The sequence below is a fragment of the Stegodyphus dumicola genome, chromosome 5 (assembly GCF_044657685.1).
Source record: "Stegodyphus dumicola isolate Sdum_Otavi_A_Nest chromosome 5, ASM4465768v1".
NCBI lineage: Eukaryota > Metazoa > Arthropoda > Arachnida > Araneae > Eresidae > Stegodyphus > Stegodyphus dumicola.
The window spans coordinates 222,157,177-222,184,659 of NC_140772.1; the positions used below are offsets into that span (position 1 = coordinate 222,157,177).

Below are 27,483 nucleotides of genomic sequence, written 5' to 3' on the forward strand. Positions count from 1 at the left end.
CATAATTATAATTGTGCAAAAAAGGGATAATCAGTTAATTCTATTGAGAAATATTATACCATGTGTTTCAAGTTTCTAATTACTTTCATCTTTTGATTGTGTTATTTTCACTATTTTTGCATATGCTGATTTATCTATTATGCTTATTATTAATATTGCATATCTTATTAATTTATAAACTAACAACCTGAAAGTATAGCAATAATTTCTCTTTATAGGTTTCTAAAGTACCTAAAGAAACTTTACTCAAAATATCATCTCCAAATTCAGCTAGGAGGTAAAACTAATATTTTGCTATTTGTTTTTTCTTATTGAATTTCACATTATGAAATACTTTTAATATTTTTTGTTGTGAAATTACCATGTAAGGTAAAGATTCAAAAATCATTTTGTTCTACATTTGTTCCCCCAATCAATAACTTACTGTGCATTTTGTTTTGTTAGTTGAAAAAGAGGGCATTAATTCTCATAAATATTTAACAAAATATATTCAATTACTTCAAAAGCAAAATTAGTATGAATTTAAAAAATTCTATTTTGTGCTTCAGTATCATAAATTGTTTATAAATTCCATAATAAAGGACAAAACAAGCAATGAACCACCTTTCTGGTTGCTATTGTTCTTGAGTATAAAGCATGTTTTGAGTAGTACCATGATTTTAATAATTGTATGTGTTAACAAAACAAGAAATGTCATGCAAAGCTGGATAGTTTAGTTTGCTTTAAATAAAAGTGAAAATGCCTAAAATTTTACAGACCAATAACTTTGCAATATATGAGCTTAGTTTCATAAGATAAATTTGACAAGTCTGGAATTTTTGTATTTTAGATAAAAGTTTACTCTAAAAAAAAATTTCTGTATTTATGTGGCTATACACTTTTGCTGATATACATTTAGCTGATCGAAGCAGTCTTGAGAAACATTCTACGATATTAAATTTTAGGTTCACTTTAATGCTAGTAAAAGCTTTATAAAACCAAATTGTGTCCTTTCAACTTAGACTTCAAGTGAGGAAACAAATAAGAATTGGCTGAATTTAAAATGTAAGTTCAGAAGCTGGTTCAATACCCAGGATGTTTCAGGGCTCTTGCATTGTTTTTTGCTATATACAGTTTACTCATTGTAAAGTCCTATGCTAGAACAGAGCCAAGCGGTAAAGTTGTTGCACTCTGGTAGTTTGATCTGGTTTCAATTCCAGGATAGCAAAGTGGTTTTTTTAAAAACTGTCATAATAATTAGTTTTCACATTTTTTCTGTTTTATTCTTTGAACAGATTGACAAATATAATGCTTGTACATTTTCTCAATGCTTTTTTATGTTAGTAGTGACAATTTTATGTGCTAATGAGAGTTTTTGACAATTTCCAGCACATAATTCATCTTCTGATATTATTACTTCGGCTCTATTTTTATATATTTTTATATGAGAGTTTTTGACAATTTCCAGCACATAATTCATCTTCTGATATTATTACTTTGGCTCTATTTTTATATGCCATTGTTAACAACAGTTTGATCTCACACAATGTTTCCCTCATTGCAGTTCAGGATGCTGACTGTATGTGCTGAAATTAGCAGCTCTTCATGTAAACACTGGGATCGTAGTTAATTTGCTTTTTGAAATTAATACATTTTAAACTTTAAAATCATTATTAATTTTTAGGGAAAATTTTCAGTTGACAATTTTTTTAAGCTAAATTTAAAACTAGTATGTTCATTTTTTATTTTGATTTATGTATTTGAAGTAAATTACCTTCTGCTATTGTTATATAATTTTTTTGTTGTTGTAAGTATAAATATTTCTATTTTTAATATTAAAATAAATTGGATAACATCATTTTATAATTAAAATGCTAGTGTATGTGTATATTATTTGTAAGTCAAGTTTACTTGTCTTTTAGCAGAGAATTCCGAAATCGTAGTTTAGATTCACTTAATTCTGGTGGTACACCCCATTGGGTCAGGACCAACAGCAGTCCAGGTACTCCTATTTCCAGTCCAGATACTCCACCACCTCCTCATTTCAAACCTCGACCATCTGAATCAGATTCCTCTAGTGTTAATAGCCTGGAGTTAGAGCAGGTTCAGAATGGAACTGATTTAAACACTGACTCTACATATAGCTCTGGTGAAACAAATCCTTCTGCATGTATGCAGTGTGCAGAAAATGAAAGTTAGTATATTTTCATTTAGTTGTTACATACACAGACATTTTTGAAAAGGTTCGTACTGAATTTGTGACTTAAATGTATTAATATATTAGCTGCCAACTTTGAGATAACTTGTTGTACAGGGCACCAATTACATGCTAACTTGTAATAAGTATATATGGTCAAATCAAATTAATTTCATGAGACTAGAATCCTAAAACTTGCTGTGACAATCAGCATGTTCAAATAATGACTGTTTTATGACTTCACATTTTTAGTGTTGTACAATTATCTAATAATTAAACTCAAATATATCCATTTCCTTGTAATATGTTATTTCTAAATTTCTAAGTGCAGATATTTGGTCCAAGCTAAATATGATTATTGGCAACATAATTATTCAAAATAAAAAGTATTAAATTTGAAACCCACTATAACAAACCCTGCTTATCGAAAACAAATCTTTTATTTGTATCCACCTTCTTATACATTTTAATGTTATTTTTACTGCTATATGTGTGAAAATTAGATGAAGTAAATCCCATGAATAGATTTATTTTTAATTTTTTTTTTGTACCATTTCTAAGAGGGAAAAAAAAAAAAAAAAAAAAAAATTTACTAACCTTTATTATGATCCACATTTAGGATGTTAGAAACAACATTCCATTTCTAAAGGAAGACACTTTGACACTTTCATGTTACTTTTCTTGGTCTTCGTCCCCACTTCTCTATGTGTTCTAAACAAAGGCTTTTCAGCAGTTATGAACTTAATCCTAGGAGAGTGATGATACAGTAAGCATATCTTAGGATACCTATTGATGTACATGACCAGTGAACCAAAGAATGTCAGTCGGCTGTCTGACTTCTTATAAATTCTTTGATTGAGCTGTGTTTAATGTTAATGCTATGATGGAAGTTTTAGCTATCCAGGGATAAACAGTGATCAGAAGTTTAAAGTGTCATTATAGGATCACCTAATTTTAAGTATTTTGGAAAAGTATGAAAAGCTCATAGATAATAATACTCCACAAGTGAAGATCCAAATGATAAAGTTGATGTGACAGAAATTAAAATGAAAAATGCTGGCATTGAAGAATCTTCTTCTGATGCTGATTGAAAATATTCAGGAAACGCAACACACGTAAATTTAACTCTGTGTCACAATGCTGCCAAGGCTGGGATGTATTTAATTAATTAATAAGATTTTAATCATGTAAACTGTGGAATCAAAAGTGATGCTATCATTTCAATTTTGGGACAAAAGTGTGGATAAAACTTTTTGCAATATGCAGCATGCCAGAAGAAAATAAAATTATTTTTGTACTCGGAAAAGTAAAATTAAAGGCAAATTCATCAATATTGTTGGTTATTCATTTTTATTGTTTTAATATTTTCATGTATAAAAAATTATTCATAGTTATATATGTGTAATTTGAGGGAATGATTAGAATCATATTAATGGTAAGTAATTTGTCATGTAAAATAATTAACATGTAATGAAAGTGGAAAGAAATGGCCTGCAAATTTAATAATTGTGCATAATAGCAATTGTAATTAAATCTTAATATTATTCTTAAGTTAGATTTGTTTTTCCACTTCTTGTAGTAGACATGACAATGTTAATAATTTTTTTAATGCTTCATAAGTCATTTCCCCCCTCCCCCCACATTTTGAGATAATCGACGTATCTTTTCGATCAGGTATAATGAACCAGACCTCCTGTCCTTTGAAGTTCTTTAAGTGGAGTTTGACTATATTTCAGAATTTTTTATTATACATGTAATATAAAATTTTCACTTTAATTTGTTCTTTAAAGTCTCTTTTAATTTGTATTTTTTCTTTCTTCTTCTAAAAAAAGAATCATATTTGTAATTAATCATTCTGAAGTTTGTCATTCAGAAAATTAGTGAAAATTGCATGGTTCTTATAGAGCAATTATTAATACAATAATGAAAATGAAATTATTAATCCGATAGCATTTGCACCAGACATTTAATAACCAGTTGTCGTTGCTCTCCTGAATAATAAAGTAACTTCATTACGTTGAAATCTATTTTATAAAAATCTTCCTTTTTAATCATAGTAATATATATAATCTTCCCTTTCTTTTTCTGGCTACTGGAAATGCATAAGGTTTTAGGTTTTGTATTTTTAACCACTTGCGCTGCGATTTAACTTCATGGTTGCGGTGCCGTGCGCTACAATATAATAATTTGTAGTCTAAATTATTATATTGATAATAAAGTGTCTCATTTACGCTGCTCCGTGTCTGCGAGTGCAATCCAGAGCTGTAACTCAGAAATAAACAATCTCATTGTTAGATGGCATGTGCACCACATTATTTTCATTTTTGCGATAAATGCCTATCAACGTGGTGTTCACGTTGCTCACGGCTTGAGACAAAAGCATCTTGACCTGCATGACACTTCTTTTTAGCACAAGTGGTTAAGATGAATGTTTGTTTTCTATGAAGATTGTATTTAAAGAAAAAAATTATTCCTGGTATTTTTTAAAAGCTACTGTAACAGTGCATGTATATGTATGTGTATAGTATGAAAAAACATGACTATTTTTTTTAAAAATAGTATGCTAAGCCATATATTTCCAGTTTCAGATTTTCTTAAAATAAGGTAGACTATGTTATGAAAATGCCCAGTAGGTGGTTTCTTTGTTGAAAACAAAATTATACCTGCGTTTATTGCAGCAACTTTCAACATGGAATAAAAAATAGCCGTAGGGCAACGACTTTTTTTAGCCCTTGAATACGTTGCAGCCATTTCATCTATGACATCCACAAATTATATTTTTAGCAGAAATTCTAACATTTCCACGGAATTTCATTTTACTTCATTTTTGTTATATTATTCTTTCCTATAACATAGTCACTTTCATTTGAATCAAAAAGATTGCCCTCTAAATAAGATTCTATTTCAGGTGAAGATTCATGTTCCACCGTAAATTGCTTCATCATCCGCCTCTTCATTATTGGAAAACTCATTACCTTCCTCAAGACTTTAAATTTCTTAAATGTCGCATTTCTTCATCATCAAAAACGCGCCATAAGGAGAATACTATTTCAATGCGTCTACCAGTACTTAGAGTTGTAACAATAATGCTCGTGCTGGGTGTGACAGACCCTGGAGTGGCGATTACAAGATATCTATTTTTAGAACTCTTTCCATTATTCTTCCCTTCCAAGGTTATGACCTTGGGGGAAGCTACAGGAAAAATCATTCATTTTTAAAAAAACGTTTGAGAGAAACAGCGAAAAAACGGAGGGAATGGGTATGATGTACCCAGCGCGATCAAACCCACGTTAATTGCCAGGAAAAGTAGCTTATTCTATAGTTTCTCCCTTAATCTGAGTAAATGTTTTCTCTCTGCAATAAGCATTGAAAAGTGGTGGAAGTGTGGATTTGTTCTTGAATTTTGTTTGTAAATGTATCTAACTTTTGACTTTTAATTTTTGAAAACATAAATGAATAAAATACTCGTTAAGAACTTTTGCTCTACACGATCCATATAAAAGTTAAGAGTTTGTATTTTAAGGAATTGTGTAAGAGGAAATAAGTGTTTCATATCAGTTTAAAAAGCAAAACTCAGTTTCTGTACCAAAAATCATAAGTTTTGGAAAAAAAATAAACAAGTAAAATAAAAAATACAATAATATCTTGCAAATGCCTTTATTATAATACAGTTGGTTACAACTAATGAACAGTAGTGCTTACTTATTATTATTTTCATCACATTTCATTTAAAGTCAATATCAGGTGTTGAATTCTGCTGAAGCAGTCAGACCATTGGTAATGCATCATTTTTTAAAGTAATGCTGCAAGCTCTTTCCCATGTTATCAAACATCTTCTGGAGCTCACCAGAAAGCTAAACACTAATAGTTTGACCCAGGCTTAAATTATGGCAAATAGGCTTTCTCCATGTATATTACGAGTCAGTTTCCCTTAGAACATCCTTCATGAAAAAGCATCCTTTACCTTAGACAGATAGCCCTAGTATGCTCTCATAATTAGATAATTCAATCCATTTTATTAATAGCCATTCTGTCAGAGTATTTACGCTTGCTTTTTTTTCGGGGGGGGGGGAAGTATTGCTATTATGTTGTCAGCAGTTAACAGCTAAAACTTCTATTCCTTTTTTAAAGATTTCCAGATTTGTAATATATAATAGTTTTATTAATTACTGGAATTCTCTTTTTGTTGTTGTATTTTTAAAATTGCAACAATATTTATTTTACTTAAATAGGTGTAGTCAGGCAATTGGAAGTTCTCAAACAGGAACTGAACAAACTGAAAAGTGATAAGCTAGATCTGTTAAAACATAATTTGGTAAGGAGAAAATTTTTTAGTATTGATGTATGTTCAATAACTGTGTGTTTATAACAAATTCAATTACTTTATACAGCCAATAAATGTAATAATTCATACTCACTAAAAACATCTCAATGCACAAAACTTGTAACTCACATTTTCAAAAATTCTTTTCTTGCTTGATAAATTAAGTTTTATCTCATTGATATTTTTAAATTGCCTTTAATTTCCCAATGTGTAATTTGAATATGAGCCAGTTTCCCATTAAAGTCCTGCATAAAAGCCTTCCTGTCAAGCAGATGCACTCGTATGCTTTGCTTTATTAACTAAGCAATGTAATATAAATCACTTTTAAATGTACATTATTATTTATTGTTTCTTAAATTTCATACAGTTCCATTTATTTTCCCTCATAGCTAGGTAAAATTTTGTAATTGCATGATTTTCTGTTACTTATTTTATAACTTAAGATTTTTTTTTCCCTCTGCCATTCAACAGGCTTGCCAGAGAGAAATAAAAAAGTTGAAAGAAAAAGAAGTAAAGTTAACAACAGACTTATCTTTAGCTAAAAGAGAAATGACTTACCTTCATGTCCAGTTAGCTGAAGTGAGTGCCGGTGATCGATATACAACCATTTAAGAGTATAAACTATCATTTCAAAGTATTTTTTGTGATATGAATATTTTTATTGCAACTTAAAAATTAATTGTTAAATTTCTGCTCATGTCATTGAATGTTTGAAGCAATTTTTTGTGCTTTTGAGTAACATATCTATTTGTCTGTCTGCATTGTCTAATATCCTGAATTTTGCAATAGAAAAAAAAAAAGGCTCCATTTTTAATTCCATTAAGCATGAAAAAAAAAGCCTGTTTTGTATATTCACTTTTTACGATAATTGTTACATTTAAATAATTGTTGTGTTTTAGTTTTTCATATATTTCAATCATTTATTAAAAATTATTATTACGTTATGTGCTTGAAATTTGTATTAGGCAAATGATCAAATCAAAAAAGTGTTATGTAGACATGAAGTAGTATCTCCCAAACTGCCTAATTAAAGATGGTATGAGGGAAAATGTATTTAATTTCAGCTATTTGTGTTTTACATAAAAGTAAATGTTATAAGAGTGGCAGAATTTTGCATATAATGTTGATATGGTTTATCAGAAGTTCAATTCAATTTGCTTTTCAAAACTATTAGTTGCTGTTCAGTTGACCTCTAGAAATAATTGTTAGATTAAATTTTTTGCATATTGCTGTTAATGGTCATGTTCTGCAAGGCCATATCTATGTCACCCACTTATGAATAATTAAAAGTTTTTATGCCATGTAATGGCCCATAATAAGATGTTTTCACGAACGGATTCAGTACAAATATATATGTGCATGCATTAAGCTCTTGTACATGTAATTATTGAGAGAGAAAACTATTTAATAATCAAACACATTATTTTTCACTAGAAGTGCCCATATGTGCATGTTGAGAGCTCGTATTTATAGTCTGAAACTATGTTTATGTAAAATAATATATAAATCAAAATAATATAAATAAAAACTAGAGTTTTAAAAAATGGATCATTTCATATTAATTCATGTGGCAGTCATAAAATTTACTGAATTTGTTATGTACAAAAATATTTTCACAATGTCTATTTTCTACTTCATCTCTTTTTGCAGATTATTAAAAATTTTTAAACTGAAACTTCTTATAAATTAATAAAAAAATTAACATTTCATTATATAAAAAAGAATTAAGTATCTGTGGTAAATGCAACAATTAATTAATTATTCAGCACTAAAATGCAGCATTTTTATACAAAGGTCTTAGGACGTGACAACCAAGAATAGTAGAAAATAGAAATCAATTTCTAAAGAATCCCTGTTAAATAAACTAAAGACTTGGGCAACTCAATCCACATATTACCATGATATTAAGAGTTAGACTATAACTTAGAAGGAAAGAATAATTTCATTACTGCTATTGAATAGAGTTTCACAGATACAAATTTTACGACTTTTATTTTGACTTGCTCATCTTTAGAAATGTTCCTTTTGTTAATTTATTTTCATTAACATTACGATTTAGAACCCTAAGTGTTATATACTGTGCTTGTGCATGAATGGTTGCAAACTTAATATGTGCTGGAGTATAGGTGTTGTTGATCCATAGAGTTTCAGATTCTTAATCCATTTTCCTATAATAATAATATAGAGAAAGAAAAACCTTTTAAAATTTAGATTGAACAAGCCAGCAATTTAAAAATCTGAGTTTAGCATCTGAAGCATTGGTCTTAAGTGACATCACATGCACATATGTAATTAATTCACTTGTTAAACAACTTTATGGTTTCATTCAAAATATTTTTTTTTCTCCCGACAAATCAAGGAATCCGTAAACTTTTTATACAGATAGTTGTTAGAATTATTTTCACATTTTTTAATGCTAGAACTGCTTCCTTCCTTATAACTATTATTGTATACGGATAATTAATGTAACATGCTTTAAACTAAATTTTGGTATAATTAAAAAATACTCAGCATCAATGCAATTTTGAAACTATTTTAAATCATGTGAAACATGGTGATCATCTTTTAACTCAATTTATTAAAATTCATTTGCAGCACATTGTGCAGCTTCCTTCATCCGTCAAATTAAAAAATCCTTTCATTATTTCACATTTTGAAAATTTCTGTTATTTTATTTAAGCATTTATTTCTTCAATTTTCTAAAATGATGTCTAATGCTTCATCATGCACATATATAAATATTTTCTAAATTTTAAATTTGGTTTAAGGCAGCTTGCTAAATAATTTATTTGAAGACGCTAAAATGTAAAACAAATTAATAACTTCCCTTTCTGTTTGTAACCTTTTTCCCTTCTTATTCCTTTCATTTTTTAAAAAAAATATAGTCAAAAGAGTAATGAAATTGCTTTATTTATTGTTTATAAATTTATGTCAAAACAAATTTATGAAATGAAATTATAATTTCATAAATTTAACAAAAAATTTATGAAATTATAATTTTTTTTAAATTTTCTTTTGTATTATGTAATTAATTTTTACAGTGATGGCTGTTTTATTATTTTAAATAAGCAATTAGAAAAGTTAACTCAGGAAGTAGATAGTTTTATACACTACAAATCTTAATTTTTGAATGATTACTTATGCATAATTCATTAACATTGTATATGTATTATTACTAATGTTTAACATAGTATGTATAATTTATTTTATATATCTGAGTGAAGTCTCATTAGATGTAGATACAAAATTGATTGTAATCAAAGATTGTGTGCAAATATTTTGGTGCATAAAATTAACTGAATGTTGAGGCTCGAAGATTAACTTACTGAGGCACTAATTAATTCTAGTAAAATGTGTAATAATACCAAGGTTGCCCTTGTTTACTGCCAATTTTGAATAATGGGGAAATATATCCTACTTATATTTAGAATTACAATTTATACTAAATCACTTTTATTGCTAATTTTAAATAAGATAATAATTATTAAAATTAGGCATATTTCATTGAAGTATATTTAATGAGATTGGTTAAATGATAATAACGTTTATAAAGTTTTGCCTGCATGTAATTGCTTATATGAGTTTTAATTTTCAGTGAAAAGTATCTACCAATCAAATGATGAATTTAGTCCAGTTGCACAGTTTCACAAGCCAACATTATAAATAAATTTTTTCTGACTCACACATTAGTGTCATGTAACAACAGATTACGAAGATACACGCAAGTCAGACAGAATTTTGATGAATCACAAGGACTAATGATATGAAACACTATATTTAAATCTACGCTGTTGTATTTACATTACTTTTCATTTTAAAATATTTGGTCCAATATAAAATCCATATTTGTATTCAATAATCAATCTGTAGCATTTATCCAGGATTGCTTTTAATAATAGTGTTAGATGCATGAGATATCCCAACTTTAACAGTAATGTGTTAATTTAAAAAATGCTACTGTATTTAAGAGAATAACGTGGTCCTTTTTAAGAAAAATCTTCCTTTTCCAACAAAATTTTTGTATTCATTATCAATAGTTTTTCTTTTATGATTTGTATCTTTGTATTTATTCTAATTTTCATTAATTCCTAATTTAACTATGCAAATATTTTTCTTTATGTGAAATGAATATCATGCTTTTAGTGTAACTTAGTAACAAGTGTAACTTAGTACACTTTTAGTGTGCCATAATAAAAGACAAACTGCTCACCCATTTTAAAATTACAGTTAATTTTTGCATGAACATTTAGTACATTAAAATATTTCTGCTATAAAATAACTTGTGGGCATAAAAAGTATTATATATATTATTTTGCTAGATACTTATCAGAAAACAGTATTTCTTTATAGTGAATTAATTATAATGATAAGATAAATTTTCTACATTTTTTTTCTTCTCTTCCTTTCCTCGAAAAAGCATGCAGATAGCAAAAAGAAATTTGTTTTTAAGTAATAATAATACTACTAATAATAATAAATAAACTTCTTTTTCCAATACACTGGGGACTGTAGTTGTATATAGATTTTAATTAATCATATTTGTAATTTGCTGAACTTTTATTTACCCGTGAAATAGCAAAATTTATATTTACATTTACATTTTGTGCAATATGTATAGAGAATTTTCTTCTGTGTGCTATTATTTTTTTTCCTCTCCTACATTCATAGATTTATCAATTATTAAAATTGAAAGGTATAAGATTACTTACAAATATATAGATATATTTTACATTCTAAGAAAACTTGTGTTATGTGTAAGTAAGGATGTTCATTGATGTTTGTATATGTTAAAACTATCATAAATGGGACATTCAAAATCATGCAAATATTGTGAAAAGGTGAGAGAACTTGAATCTTTTCAATCCTAACTTATAAAGCCTTAAATGTTTTAACTGAAAGCTTATGAAAGATTAGTTTTGTAGATATCCATTTATTTATTGAAAGCACAACTGTAATTCTTTTAGGAACCAAATCGCAAGTATGACTTGCTCTAAGTACCACAACTGTGGTAAAAATGTTTTTTAAAAAAATGTTACTCGAAGATCCCCCTCCCTCCCACCTCATATCACACAGAGAAAAAAGGTTTCAAGATTTGAGAGTTTTATTATGCATTTTATTTTCTGAATTTAAAAATAAAGGCATGTTTTAAAACTGTATTATTATAAACTTGGTTTTATGTTAGTATTTTGCTTCAACTAGAAACTTTTAATATCACTCTTTCCTTTTTAATATTCTTGTGAGAAGGTTTCGAGAACCTTTCAGGATTTGAATATGAGATAATTTAGAATTCTTCTCATACCCTCTATAAAGTATTCACAATATCCAGTTTAGTTGATTTTTCCAATATTTGCAGGCAGAGAATACTCTGAAATTCTGAAATATGTTATATTAAAATTTTACCATTAATGTAGTCTTACATAGTGTGGTTCAGAAAGTGAGTATTTCAAAATATAATTAGTTTTAATGAGCATCAAAAATTTAAATTCTTAGCATTAATGAACATCATATTGAACATTAATGAATGATTGTCCTTTTGAATCAAATTTAAGTCAGTTATACCAGACTGATTAATTGTTTACCAATTTTGAACAGATCTCAAGATTACACCTGTCTTATATCTTTATCCAAATTAAATTAGAAATCTTAATGACCTTTAGTGCATCTAAATTGAAATGAATAATAGCTGTTAAGATTTTTATAATAAAAGATTAAGATGAAAGATTTTTATAACTGTGTAGTTCCTAGAAGGAGAGTAACAATTTTTTGGCTATTCAATTTCCATATTTAAAAATTTTTTATGAAGAGTTGATAACTGTTAGAACAATTTATATTTTATTGAAAAAATATTCACTATTTGCTCATGTTAGTAGTTTCAGTGGTTACAGCAGTTTGCAAATTTTAACGCTTCACTGAATAACGTCTTTATTAGAGTAAATATTAAATTACTGATGTTTGTCTCTTGAAAGTAAAACTTTAATTCTGAATTATATATATAAATTTTCTTTTAATGTTATATGCGAGATTTATAGATTTTATTAATGCATTTTTACATCAATACTCTGCAATTTACAACAATTCTCATCTTTTCTGGAGTTTTATGATACTTTAATGTAAATCTGTAGTTCTGTAATCGGATGTAGGCTAGCTGTTGCATTTAATGTATATTTAAATTCTTTGCTTTTAGTTTTAACACTTCCTTTTTGTGACACTGTTTATTTCTAATTTAATTAAAAATCAGTATTGCAATTTGCAGGGCAATAATATATACAAAGAAAATTGTTGTTTTATTTTCAAATTTTATTCCTGTCTCATGTTTATATATATTTTCATAAACGTCCACATACTCAGCTGTGCATAACATTTGTCCAAAATACTCATACAAACATTCAAAGTGTACATGCCATCAAAGTATAAAATCACTTTAGATTCACAAATCAAGCTTGCTCAAAACTCAAATGTGCATAAATGTTCAATATAGCTGTTTTACATCTAACTGTTTGCATTAGAAAAGATTTTATGAATGTTGAAGCATGTTATTGCTATAGTACAATATGTCTTATTGAATTCTATATTTTCCTAGAAATTTAAGAAAGACATAGTTTTATTTTGTGCATGGTAATAAAGCAAATAAGATTTATAGCTTGTGGCTGTATTTGTGAATAAGTAGCCGTCTTCCGCACATGTTGATTTCTCAGTGTTGACTCATTAGTATTATTGTATATAAATATATATATTATAGAGCTTCACATGTACAGTATTTTATTAGTGTGTTTAAAGGTTGTATTTTGTAAAAAAATGTGCAGTTGATTTTGTATCCTTCAGTGCTGATAATAAACATTTCTTATTAGTGGATCTGGATCCTAGTTTCTTAAATCATGTTTGCATTGGAAAACATTAAGTAAAACCTCCCATTAGCACATACACCTATGGGGCTAGAACTGGTGAATATAAGTGTTATTTGTCTCCTACTTCAAGGATCAGCTTAGAACTGTCTCTTAAACAAAATTTCAACTGTATAAAGTATTTAGTCCATTTTTGGGAAGAAAAATCATGAAAATTATATAAATCATTAAATATTCCCTCAAAAAATCGTTTTCACATGTAGTAAAAGAATATATCAAATTCATTACTGAGCTGCAGGCAAATGATTATTCTGCAACCCAACATGTAATACAAAACATCAAAATGTGATTTACGTCTTCAAGATAGTAATGTTTATAAAAATAAGCCATGATGTACATAGGCCTCATTTAAAGTTATCAGGCCTCGCCGAGTAGTAAACCTGCTGAACACTGATAGTTCGGTCCGATGCTCCAATCCCACGAATCGGCTGGCTGCACAGGCATTTTAGTGGTTTCCCTGTGAGTAACGTGAATATGAACCAATATTCCTCACGTCCTCCACAAAGGCACCACCTTAGGCAGATATAGCCCTTGTGGCTTTGCCATAATCACATAAATCAAAGCAAACAAAAATGGTATCAGAAAAAATCATTTTAAATGCATCAGACTTTGCAGTATTTGAAATTGGCTGTTTAGAATTTCCCTTGATATTTTTGGCATTATTATTATTTTTTTTTTTTTTTTTTTTACACTCAGCAATGTTTCCAAGATTTCTATCACCCAAAACAACACTGGAAACATATGTTACAAAAACAACCAAAGTACTCACCTTGTGCATTTCTTGCTACATCTCACTACCAGTGTCGGATACTGAGGCAAATACAATTCATGTAGTCCCGAAACGGATCCTCCTCCTCCTGATCCCAGTATCAGCGAGCCATATAAACTCCGCTAAGTAGGAATTAAAAATATTTGATGAATGCTAAAGACTTCACTTAATCTAGCTCCACATGCCCTCCCGAGGAGGCAATCATAGGCTTTCTAACAATTGGAGATAATCATACTCTCAGGCAGGATTCTTTGAGAAATCACCTTCGACAAAATCTCGTTCACGTGATTTTTTGCAACCTTATAAAGAAAAAAAATCCATTACCTCTTTCAATCCACCAAACATACACTATCCATCCACACTTTACCCATATTAAATTTTCTTTTCCCAAGCATATTCTCATACATACAAACATATCAGGAGCATCAGCCATTTCACTCTTTTTCACATGTACATCCATTACATCCTCCTCCACAAAAATTCCTCCAATCACTGAGTTTTATTTGAACAGACATTCACCTTATTTACAAGGATATTTGTTCCATATTCACATGCCCACAAATAAGAAAAAAAAAATGAAAATACCAAGAACACAAATCTTAGTTTCCTCGAACCATATAACATCTTTTACAATAATGTGCAATAGCATCTTTTTCACTACAAATCCACTCACGGCCATGGGATCAATCCTTATGCTCAACGAGATGCATATTATTTTACAAACTTGACATCATACTTATAGCTACGAGTAATTAAACATTCATTTGAACAGCAATTAATAGTAGTTTTTTCACCCTTTGGCTCTAAATCATGAAAAAAAAAACAGTATTTATCTTACCAGACATACTTCTTTGTAGAAGTGATTAAGACAATCAATTACAACAAGGTCTAAAGTCTGCTAACAAAACCCAGCTGTCAGTGAATGGTGATGAGTATGCAAATGATTCAAAATGCACAATACATATAGGCCTGAATCACTAAACTAAGAAGATCCAATATAATTAAACTAAATACACTGGTCACATAATAAAGAAACGGTTGCTTAACATTAGGAAAATAGCCGATTCAAGGTTACCAGACCCGTTATTTGGCGATGATCTAAAGGGAACCATTTTTTTTAATTTCATTTTTTGTAATTTTTTATCTATCCGGACCTGATCTCCTAGGCTTATATGACATAGGAAAACCTATTATTTCAATGAAATGCATAGAATTGCGAGGGCAAGTCTAAAATTACCTACACTTTTGTCATAACTTTTCTTACATTGCGCACTTTGTCTTCTCTCCTTCCATATTTTATTTTTATACTGTTGTGGTACTGCTGTGAAAGTTTGATCTTAATTCCTCCATTTTCCTTCCTTCTGTTGCAGATATATCCTGGCTGCTCCACTAGAAGTATGCAACAAAGAGGAACAACGAGCAGTGATCCGATTCCTCTGGTGAGGGTGTCAAAGGGTCAAACATGACTAGGCAAATCACTATCGATGAGGTAGTATCTGCTTTGAATATCAGTCATGGCTTTGCCCATCAAATCATCCATGACGAGCTCAGTTTTCATAAAGTCTGTGCATTGTGGGTACCAAGAAAGAAGCTTACTGCAGAACACAAGCTCACTCATGTTAGGACCTGTCAACGCTTTGTCAAAACACAGTTTTGCATGATAGTGCACTTCTCCCATATTGCGATGAATGTCTGACCTTTGACACCTGCCGACCAGAGGAACCGGATCATTGCTTGTTATTCCTCTTTGGTGCAAACTCCTAATGGAGCAGCCATGATATGTCTGCAACAGAAGGAACAAAAATGGAAGAATTAAGATCAAACTTTCACAGTACTACCACAACAGTGTAACAATAAAATGTACAAGGACAGAAGACAAAGTGCACAATGTAAGAAAGTTATGACAAATATGTAGATAATTTTTGACATGCGTATGTGTATATTTAACAGTTTCATAAAGATTAGAACCTTCAACAGTGAAGAATATTTAAACAGTAATTCATCATGTACAATATTTATAGTAATTGTTTTGATAGAATACAAATGTATGTTAACTTTCTGAAGCCGGCTGGTACAGCAGTTGTACCAGGAAAATGATTTTCTCTAACGCCGGCTATGGTACAGCTGTAGTACCAGCATTCCCTCCCTATTTTAGAGAATCGCCTATCTGCAGATCTCGGGTTGGTCCATTGTCGCTGCTCAGAATAGCCGCTGGCTACGCATTATTTCCCTCTTCTTATCAGTTTGGCAAAAACCGCAGGTTTGATCTCGCGCCAATATACTTGAAAATCAAATAGAGGCCATCTCTAATTTTTTTAGTACTGACTTTTGCTATGATTAAAACTTCAACGATTTTGCACGCTGTTTAAGCTTACCAGATTTAATGCTTTTTAATCATAGCAAATAAGAATAGATTCATTTTTTAGATTTAATGCCCTTCTAAAAAATAGCTAAAACCGCTTTTATCGTTTACTTCCTTTTTATACTTATGAATAATAAGATTTTATTTTGACATTTTTTTTGGGGGGGGAGTGCATAAAACCCTTAAGAACTATTAAGTCTTTCAAAGTGCTTCTATTATGTAGGCAATTTTGTCTGATTTATCAGGAGATAAATAAGAGACAATCGTATGCATAATAATTTTTGCGATTTTCATTGATTGTAAATTAAATAAAATTTATCTTTAGACCCTCTTTTAGGATGAGATCTGCCAAAAAGTATTTAAATATCAGTAAAGCTCACGTTACTTCTGAACTGAATCAAAACATCAGTTACATTACATTAAATTTCGGCCATTTTTATTTGCTGAAATTCTTATACTCCTCAAGAGATAAAGGGAATTCAGACAAGTTAATAAAAAAAATGTCTTTAAAAAAGGTTGTTATTTTGTCTGTAATAAGGTGTATGTCAACTTACTATTAAATGTACGAGAATTAGGATTGGATTACGGAAAAGCACGCGAACGCTATCTGCTAAAGGGGATGGATGCTTTCGTGTAAACCTTTTTAAGAGAAAATTGCTCGCATTTACGTTCCTGGTGAAAAACTCCACATGTAATCAATCCGTTCTTCGGGTTTGGTTGGATTAATTTTGTACGTTTACTGAAGTACATCAAAGCACACAACAATTACCTGTATAAGGGGAGGGATGCCTTTGTGGAGGACTTTCTAAGGGAAGCTGGCTTGCATTTACGTTACACAAAAACCATGAATCCAACCCTTTAGCCGGGATTCAAACCCGAGCGAGCTACAAGTGTTCAGCCACCTTTACCGCTCTACTGAAGAGCCAGTAAAAAAAATTGAAAAAGGAAAAGTATTGAAATAACCGGTTTAATTTACTTACTAACTCATATTTCTCAATCGACAGCACATAAATTATGCATATGAGGGGATTATTTGTGAATAAATAAACTGTATTGCACTTTTCTCCACTATTTCATATTACGATGGAATTATTGCACTTCAAAGTTATTTCTCATGAATTAATTTTGCTCCGTTCATGATTTTTTATATTTTCAAAGAGAAAATTTCACACTTTAAATAAAAAAAATGCTCGAGATGATACTTTATGCAAAATTTGGTGTAAATGGTTTTCTTAATTTTGCTTTGAAAATATTCCAGGGTACTGAAGTTCCAGTTTTCATTACTGGAAGAAATATGAAAAACAGATTTACTACATTGTGTCAACACCCAATATGTCCTTATTCTTTTGAAAACGTGAAAGATTACTTTTTCTAAAATAAATTAGAAAATATATTATGTGCAAATAGAATATTCATTGAAAATAAAATAGACTTCAACCTTTGGATATAACGATGGTTTTAGACGAAATTTCTACCTATGAAAAGAAATTGACGTATAATTAATTCTTCATGAACATTTAAAACTGTTTTGAAAAATACTTTTGATGATTGCATGTATAGGTCACAGATTTTGTTTCTCTGCTAACATAAACAAAAGCCAATTTTACAAAGAAAAATTCTCGTTAAAGATATACCTTCTTTGCCTCCAATGTAATATTTGTTAATATACATTGGAGGCAAAGAAGTCCAATGTAATATTTGTTAAAGTTGAATGATGAAACGCAACCAATGTATCTCGGATTTTCTTTTTTATATTATAATAACAAAATTATCGAAAAAAGCAGATTCAAAGCTCTGTTATTGTTATGTAAAGCTTTATTATTGCTGCAAGTTCATCTCAAAATCTAATTGTATTGAATCTCATTCTAATCATCTAATGGTAATAAATATTATTATTTCATTAAATTAGTCATTACCATTATTTTGTTAATGAAAATACATTATTAAAAATTGCATTTCAGCCTGCAGACTTACAAAGCTAGTTCGTATTTATTATATTTTGTGAAATTTTGTTCTCGTTTTCTAATTTCTAATACGAAAATATGCGAATATAAATGAAGAGTAAAAACAAAGTTAAAAAATTCACAAATTATTTACGAGATTGATCAGAAATAGTGAGTGAAATATAAACATTGCATACATTTTGTTCTAAATAAATAGTGCACTGTATATGCATCCAGTACTGCATATTTATTTATGCACTATTTATTTAGAACTTCATTTAAATGAAAGCAAAATAATCATCGAAAAAATCGCAAATCTAGCAACCCCTCTACTATGGGACGTAAGCGACCGACAAACATGTAAATTTTACTGCATCCATGGAGGGGGAATAACGACTTTTCTCATTAGGAAAATGTCAAAGAGAGGGCAAAACTGTTTCAGATCGTGCCGGTCTGAAGGCTATATAATGAGAATTTTGGCCCGGTTTTAGAAGGTTAATGATACTACAAATTCTTAAGTTAGTTTTTAAATCAACAAGTTTTATATTCCTTAAATCCAGTAGTAAATCAAAACAATGTAGAAAATAAGATCCAATTATGTTTGTTAATACTTGATCACTCAAAACAAAATTAAAATTGAGACAAAGCCCAAGGTAGAGACTTAAAGTTCTCGTCTGTAACTCAGAATAGGAGTAATCATTGGCAGCGGAAAACAGAACAGACAACTAACAAACTTCTTTGGTTTCTGAGAAGAGACTTTCATGTCAGCCAGTGTCACACAAAAAGATATTATTTGTTTTTCTTTTTTCTCAAGGCAAAGAGACTCGGAAGGAAAAGCACAAGCCACCATTACACTTTCCTGCTTCATGTTATGGACATCAGCTGCCACAGGAAGAAATAGCAAAGTTTAAATCAGAAGTTAAATTTTCTAACAACTATCCATTCACTCCACATTTATGACATAAAATGTTTACATTGTATTACTCTTTAAGCACCCATTTTGTGCAATCAGATAAATTTCAAGTCCTCATAACTAAAATTACTCTCACATTAATAAACATTTGTCATGAATTTATGCTAATATTTTTGTAAAAATCTCTATGTTGCACTCAGTTCAGAACGCAAACTTATTTTACAGAAAGTACTATTTTTAGAATTAAAAAGAGAAAAGTCACCAAAGTTTTCCAAAACAATTTCAGTAAACTTTTCAATGAAGCACAAACTTGGAATACTCTTGTCACATTCCACTTTCTTTATTTACTCAGGGCTAAGTGAGGGCTCACTTCTGGTGAATGCACTTCTGGACAAAAAAAGTGAATGCACTTCTGGACAGTTCATTTCCCTGGAACGAATATAAAGGAACACATTTTTAAGCTTTTTCATTAAGGATTTCGCTTTCTGTTAAAAGTGAAATCCTTAATGAAAAAAAGCAAACAGAAAATTATTTTCTGTTAAAGCAGTTTATCTGCTTAAAGCTATTTTTAGAAATACTGCACGAATGGCGTAACAAGAATACTTTGCTATGTAATTTGTGCCCCCTCGGGCAGATATGCTCCATAAAGGGCATTCCTCCCCTCAGACCCTCGTGTGCTTTGCTATAATCAAATAAACTAAAACAAACCCGAAATACACCTCAGGCCAAAGAAGCGGTCTCTGACGGCAAATAAGGAAAGCAGTTGAATTTCGCTTTGGGATCCGTAATATGCTTAAGTAGTTAAAGAAACAATAGTTAAAGTGAAGCGTAATATGCTTAAGTAGTTAAAGCACAAGTTGACTTTGCACATTTGCAAACCAAAGTACAGAACTAATAGGATTGTAGATCAGTAGCTTTACTACTGCTATTTCTGCAATAGTAGTGGTTGAAGCATAGAATTACAGAAGTCTTCAAGACTTCGTTTAGAGGATGCTTTTGTTGTCAAAAAGCTTTACAGTTTAAGGCATGAAAATCATTAAATCCATTCACACCTGTTTCACAAGTTTTAAGCCCTAGCCAATCAGAAGGAAAGTTGCATATGCATAAATGTTTAGCTGATTTAGGAAAACTGTCAACCGACATTTTCTTTGCTTGATTTGTCCTTCTTATACCAAGTTAGTAGAAAGTTGAAGAGCTAGAGAACTTTACAGCAAAATCCTTAAACCAATTTTTGTGATGTAACAAGGTCTGCTTGCTTAGTAATGAAGCTTGGCTTAGACCTCTTATGATTTTAAAAAGCCGTATGGACAAAGCTTTAACAGCAGCAAATTTTGGAAGGAATTTTCAAACGTTGAAATGAAATTGAAGTCCCATGCATGTAAATGGGTCATCAGTGTAAGACTTTCATGTTGACTTGAGATTGCTTCCTACAAGCTATGACTCCTTTATTACATAAAAACAAGCAATTTCATTTATACAAAGTTAGTCATTAGAATCAGCTGATGGCACGGACAGCTGAGTATGAGATAACTACAAAATGGTATATATGGTTAAATATAATGCTTTGGTTTCAGGTGGGTTGGAAGCTGCAATAATTTGTTCTGGCTATGATCATCTAATGATCTTAGTTCAAATCTTTTTGTCTGCAATTCATAACAAACCTGAAATAAACAGAAAATTCAAGGAAATATAGCAGTCACAAAGAAAGTAAATACATTAGAGTACAACAATGTAAAAAAAATGTAAACAGTGCTGCACAATAATGAACTGAGAGTTGAAAACTTTAAATCTTTTGATGATATATGATTTTATTTCATTAAAATATTATGTTTTTTTTTTTTTTTTGCTATACGCACATCACTGAAATAAAAACAAAACACATCGGTTTTAATAAAACTTTATTCGGTGATTGCAAATAGCAGTCACTGCTTGTGTTGCATGATATGGGATTCTTAAATACATTCTGTCTTTAGAAACTAAGATCCATCCATTCATTTAATAGTCTTGAAATACTCAAAATTTTCTTGCAAAACTAATTGCTCATATATATTCCACACTCATGTCAGTTTCAGAGATTATGTTAATAAAAATTTGTAATGAAGATTTATTAAAACTGGATAAAATCTTCACCAGCTGCACTAGAAACACAGGCCACCAGTGGCATTTTTGACATACTAGGCAAAGCTGTAAAGAAACATATCTATGAAAAGCTGTGCAGTTTGTTACAATCTACTATGAAAATATTTTATGTATACAAATTCAATTTTATATCACACCTTGAACAGGACATTTTTCACAGAACAAAAAAGAATCAAATCATATATCTGAGGCTTAACGATTAAGTAATATAATTCTGCTAAAAGCTACATTACATAAATGATATTTTTACATATATGGGAGTAATAAAAAAATTAATTCCTCTCTATATTAATAATTTTAATGCGTTCTGTATTTATGAAATTATGTATATGAAAATTGATTCAACATTTTAAATTAAAATTCATGATTATGAATTAAAAAAATAAAATATTACATTTCATAAACACAGTATTATTTTATAAGAATGAATATGTTATTTTTTTAATAATTCTACATTAATTTTTGTTTGATGCTCGCTACTAAGCTATGATTTTAAGAATTCCACAAAATACAATATAAGAGAAATATATATCAAAATCAAGAAATAAAAGTACAGAACATATATTGTTGACATTTTACTATAGTTTCATACTAAATGTAATAGTTTGACTGACACAAATGATAATATATTCTCGTCTGCAAATTACAGATATTATGCCATAATGCAGATGTCCAAAATTAAATTAAGAAACTATTATTACAGGACATTTATACTTATGGTTATGGAAAATGGATTTACACATGCACATCTTCAAGAAAACTTTTGTAGGTATACTTTAAAACATCTGATTATAAAAAGTGCACTTGATTTGTACATTGATTTTACTTTTAAAATCCATACCAGTATGGTGTTCATTCACTGAATTTAAAAAGAACTGACATTATAAAGCTTTGCAAAAGATCTGTAATTTATTAAATAAAAATTTATTTTCAAGAGCACAATTAAAGAAAATATATTTTTATCGAATATATCTACACGTTATAAACTGGATAATATTTTTTTTTTTTTTTTTTTTTTTTTGTGTTCAAACAATGTTAATGTGAAAAACAGATGAAATTATTTTATTTCATTAACATTTTAATATACTTTAAAACTAAAATTTAATTATGCAGGATCATCATTATTCATTTTAATATTTTAAGCCTGGATATAGTCCAATAATATGCAAAAAATTCACTTCATTTAAACCATAATAAGTACATAAACATACGAATATGCATAGCAAAAAATGATAACACTATTACATAAAATTTGAAAGAAATACCACAAATTATAGTCAAAATATTTTAATGCATGTAGGAACTACTAATGCTCTCTATGTTTGCGTCTAAATACTTTAAAGTGTTAAACAAAATAATAAAACTTATAAATGTTGTAAGAAAATTTTAAAGCAAAGCAGAATGATAATAATCCAAACTACATACATCTGCATCATCACTATTTTTATTTGCATTTTTTTTAAATATATTTTCTTGTGATTTCTTTCCCAACATTAGTCAACTAAACAATATTTGTCTTTATTTACTTATCACTTAAAACTTTAAAGGACTAAAGACAGGAACAGGCAGGGAACTTTATCACTATAGACAGGAAATAGGCTAGGAATAATATATTTCAAAATTTAATTTACTTTGGGTTAAGAAAAGAAATTTTTTATTTATTTAGTTTTTAAATCCCAAACAATAAATTATGGATGCAGGCAAAGGGAAAAAATAGGCAAAATTTTGTAAAAAAACATTTGAAAAGATAAATAATGAATTTCAGTAGATTTTCCACAATTTAAAATAATAATAATAAAAACAGATAAAAGGGAAAAGAGTATTATAATACACATATAAAAGATCAGATTAAAAAATTAATATGCTTTAAAAGATTATTTTGTTCTCTTTATCATTTTACATAACATTCCTCAGCGATTACTTACAACTGCTTGCTACAAAATTTAATTTTTTAAATACCAAATAAAAAAATTATATTTAAAAAAATTGTTTAATTGTAATCACTTGTAATTCATATACCATGCGATTAGTTTGGATTATTGACACTCTACTACTATAAAAGGCACACATATATAACTTTAAAAACAAAAGCCTGTCCCCTAACAATATTTTAGAAATTATACACTGAATAATATGATTGTTCAGACATAAAAAGCTGTACGAGTTAAAACTGTTTTTGAGTTCAACGTACAAGAAATATCTCAGAAAAATATGTTTTTCTACATAAGAGTTAATTACAGTAGAGAAATATGAGAAATGGTAGTTTAGGCTTATCTAAAACTTTTACTGAATACTAAAAATCTATGAATGTGTATGAATGAAATTATTTATTGACAAAAGCATATTTGTTTGTTAAACAGCAGACAAACAATCCCTAAAAAACTACCCTTTTTTTCTTCTTCAAATTTATCTTAATAATTTTTTGAATACATGAGTGTAACCATATACTTGATAATTTAGCATAATGACATACAAGCTGAAAAATCTGCACAAAATATTTGATGTTATCATTTGCAAGATATCCATTTTAATTCAATTGGTCTAATATCAAGCAGTCCAATGCATTTCATTCCTCATATGAACTTTTGGACTCAGAGGCACAAACAACTGTGAGGCACAAATTGTGGCATAAGATATCTTACCAAAACACACATTCTCGCTTGCTCTTCCCACAAAGCAAATTAATGTACTATTATAGCCTCTTGAGGCTCAAAGTTTGCCACATTTGCCCCAATAATCAAATAAATTAATAAAATTTAGTTTTTTTTTTTTTTTTTTTTTTTTTTTTTTCTCCCCTTGAAGAAAGATATTTTAAAATCTTGCTTTTCTGATTAAAACATTAGAATTAAAAATATTCTTATTTTTAAAACCGTTATATTTTAACTAACTGCTTTTAAGAGTTTGTAGTAAAGCAAAATAATAAATGAACTTTGGGAATTTTTTTTAAAATATAATAACTTAAAGAGGTTGGAACATTACTCACTAATGTTATTACAACTTTGTTTTAATAAGAATTTTTATCCTTCATTGTCATTTTACAGGGCACTATCATATTTTAGAGCAGCGTTAGTACATGCAAAATATATAATAGACCTTCTGCAAAAGGACGTCACATTTTATTTACTTTACCATTTAAAAAAATCGATATATTTTCTTAACATTAACATAAAATATATTTTATGCCCACACTTTAACAATACCTAATTTTAATAATTTGTATAATTACAAATGAGTGTTAAATATAACAATTGATTTTAAATTGCAAAACTCATAACTGGAACACTATTATTTGATTCCATTGAAGAAGCATACATGTAAAACTTTCCTGATTTTTTTTTCCTCTTACATAAAAAGTAAAAGAAAGTATAACATACATATAATAAAGTTTTGTTACGAAAGGAGTAAAAATAAGGTGGAATTTAGATCAAATAAGTTTTCAAGTGATGAAAATTTTTAAAAAGAATGTATTATTATGATTTCTCAGTAGCATATACTTTAAGAAGAATCAATAAAAATTTTACTTAAAATAACTTTTTTATAAAACCTACTCAACACCAATTACTATGGTGGACTTTTAAATGTGATTTTAATATGAGCATTTTTAAACCCAGATTTTTAACAAAGTATACTTATTTAATTATGGTAAATTTGAACTCTAAAATAGTTTTACAATTTTCCTTAATTACATTTTCTGATAAAACCTATTCTAAAAGCGGCTATGATTTTAAGCTGATGATAACCAGCTATGATTTTATATAGGAGAAAAAATTCCTACTTCAAACCAAGTTTTTGCAGTAAAACACACTTTTAAAATTAGAATCTTCATTCACTACCCCCTTTCCAGTTTGGTGAGTGGCTACGTCATTTGGATAATTGAGGTTTAACAGTATTTTCATGCATAAAATCACGTTTTGAGGTGGAAGCAATTATGGTCTGTAATACATGTTTAACAAACTACAAAATTATAAACTAAAAGTAACACACTATTAAAAAAACATGAAATATTCATTTTAACTTCTAAATATTTCAAAAATGAAAAGGAAAATATACAGTGACTGTGTGCAAGTGCCAAAAATACTTTTTTTTATAAGTTAATGACCATTAAAACATTATATAAGATTACAACAAAGTATTTAACAATGAAGTAATCCACTAAACAAATGTTCAATCAAATTAACTACTACATCAGAGCAAAATTACAAATGCTCTGGTTATAATAATAATAACAGAGAAAAACACACAGTGTTTAAGTGACTTCATTAAATGATTATCACAATCAATATTTTCATATGAAATAAGTATGATAAAATTAAAAATACATTTATAAATTATCTGATCATAACAAACAATTAGTGAAGCACTTTATACATAAAGAAAGAAATCTATAATTATAATTCAATTTCTGTACAATTTGCATTTAAATTTTATTTCATATAGCAGAAATATAGCTGCTATAAGGATTTACAAATGTACATAGCTGATGCTACACATTTTAAAGAAACATCAGCTTTTTAATTAAACCCTCAAGCTACAACAACAGTATTTGGTTTCAGTTAGTATGAGGAAAATCACAGAAAATATTTTCCACTCTCTTTTGAATCATCAACTAAACTAACAACAGTATAAACTAAACCTTACACGGTGGCAACCTCAAATGTGGCAATTTTATTACATGTAAAACCAACATGTAAACAACTAGTTTAGGTCAAGTAGCAGATTTATGTCAGAGATTGTAGTCTGTAAACTTTTTTCCCTTTAAATTAAAAGTCTAGACTAGCTACTATCACGAAAGTTTATTTTCTGTTTTATGAAGGATTTTTTAAAATCCTCTTCTGCCTAAAATCATAAACATGGCGACAGAAAAATACAATGTCACTAGATACTACATCATTTGGAAGTCTATCTTTCCTAGGGTAACCATCAACTAAATCAGGAACCAACACAGAAGCCATAGATATCATGTCATCATCCATGGATAAACTTGCTCGATACCTATTTTATGATAAAATATTAATTATGAGAACAGATATAAATGTTCATTGAAGTAATTACATTCATTAGTTTAAAAATATTCAAAGAAAAATATTTTAAAATTAAACACATAATTTACAAACATAATAAAGTAAAATTTTACAACTTTATAAACAGAAAATTTACATTTGGAATTGCAGTTAGCTTAAATTTTTTCCTGGCTGATTACTCTTAGCAGAAGGCAGAAATTTGACAAAAATACATCTGGAAGATATGAATATTACACATATATCAGAAAATAGTAATAGCATAAATCAGCAACGGTCAATTTTTCTACACAAGCCAGTTTAAGCTGTGCTGTAGTACTGTAGGCTACACCAGTGGTCTCAAACTGGTGGGCTGTATCTATCCCCTGAACCAGTTTTCCAACAAATGCATTTCAGTAATGTGTTTGTTGCAAACATAGTGCTTATACAGGGTAATCCAAAAGGCACTTAACATTTGAAAATTCAGTAATTCACAGAATAATGTATGCAGAGAGATAAAAATTGATGCACGAGCTTGAAATGACATGTGGTTTCATTGAAAAACATTAAAAATAATTATTATAAGAAATGGTAACAGATGGAGAGCAAAATGCTCAGTAATGCTGCATGAGAAATCACATATGAAATGAAATGTGAGAGAAGGGAAATCATATGCTCTAACAATCATGACACCCTACATGGCTATGTGGCTATAGCAATTAAAATAGCTTTCTGCAGATGGTATTGTTACGGAAATTCCATGCCAAATCAGATTTCTAAAAGCTGCCAAAGCTCTATAAGAGTCTCTTGTTTGGACTTCTAGAAGATTCTCAGAGTTTGTGGCTTAATATTAAGTTTTCGACTCTGTTCCGAATCTCATTTTACCTTTCAGTTTTTTAACTTTATATGTTTCTGTTGCATAATGTGAGAGAAGTTTTTCAAAATTCCTCACATCCAC

General features: G+C 29.1%; 2 protein-coding genes across 14 annotated transcripts in view; one reads left to right on the forward strand and one right to left on the reverse strand.

Moving 5' to 3' along the window:
• Window positions 1-13,352, forward strand: part of RapGAP1 (Rap GTPase activating protein 1) — a 191,822-nt gene extending 178,470 nt beyond the window's left edge. For 5 of the 7 annotated variants that reach the window (XM_035352856.2, XM_035352855.2, XM_035352859.2 and 2 more), the window contains 4 exons: window positions 219-277; window positions 1,902-2,173; window positions 6,409-6,491; window positions 6,972-13,352. In XM_035352856.2, the coding sequence (XP_035208747.1) occupies window positions 219-277; window positions 1,902-2,173; window positions 6,409-6,491; window positions 6,972-7,112 (555 nt within the window). In that variant the 3' untranslated portion in view covers window positions 7,113-13,352. The remainder of the gene's footprint in view (window positions 1-218; window positions 278-1,901; window positions 2,174-6,408; window positions 6,492-6,971) is intronic. The other 2 variants (XM_035352861.2, XM_035352860.2) reach the window with 2 other exon arrangements.
• A 7,918-nt stretch (window positions 13,353-21,270) lies between these two features.
• Window positions 21,271-27,483, reverse strand: part of LOC118183348 (uncharacterized) — a 384,570-nt gene continuing 378,357 nt past the window's right edge. For all 7 annotated transcript variants that reach the window (XM_085817694.1, XM_085817695.1, XM_085817696.1 and 4 more), the window contains one exon: window positions 21,271-26,520. In XM_085817694.1, the coding sequence (XP_085673820.1) occupies window positions 26,334-26,520 (187 nt within the window). In that variant the 3' untranslated portion in view covers window positions 21,271-26,333. The remainder of the gene's footprint in view (window positions 26,521-27,483) is intronic.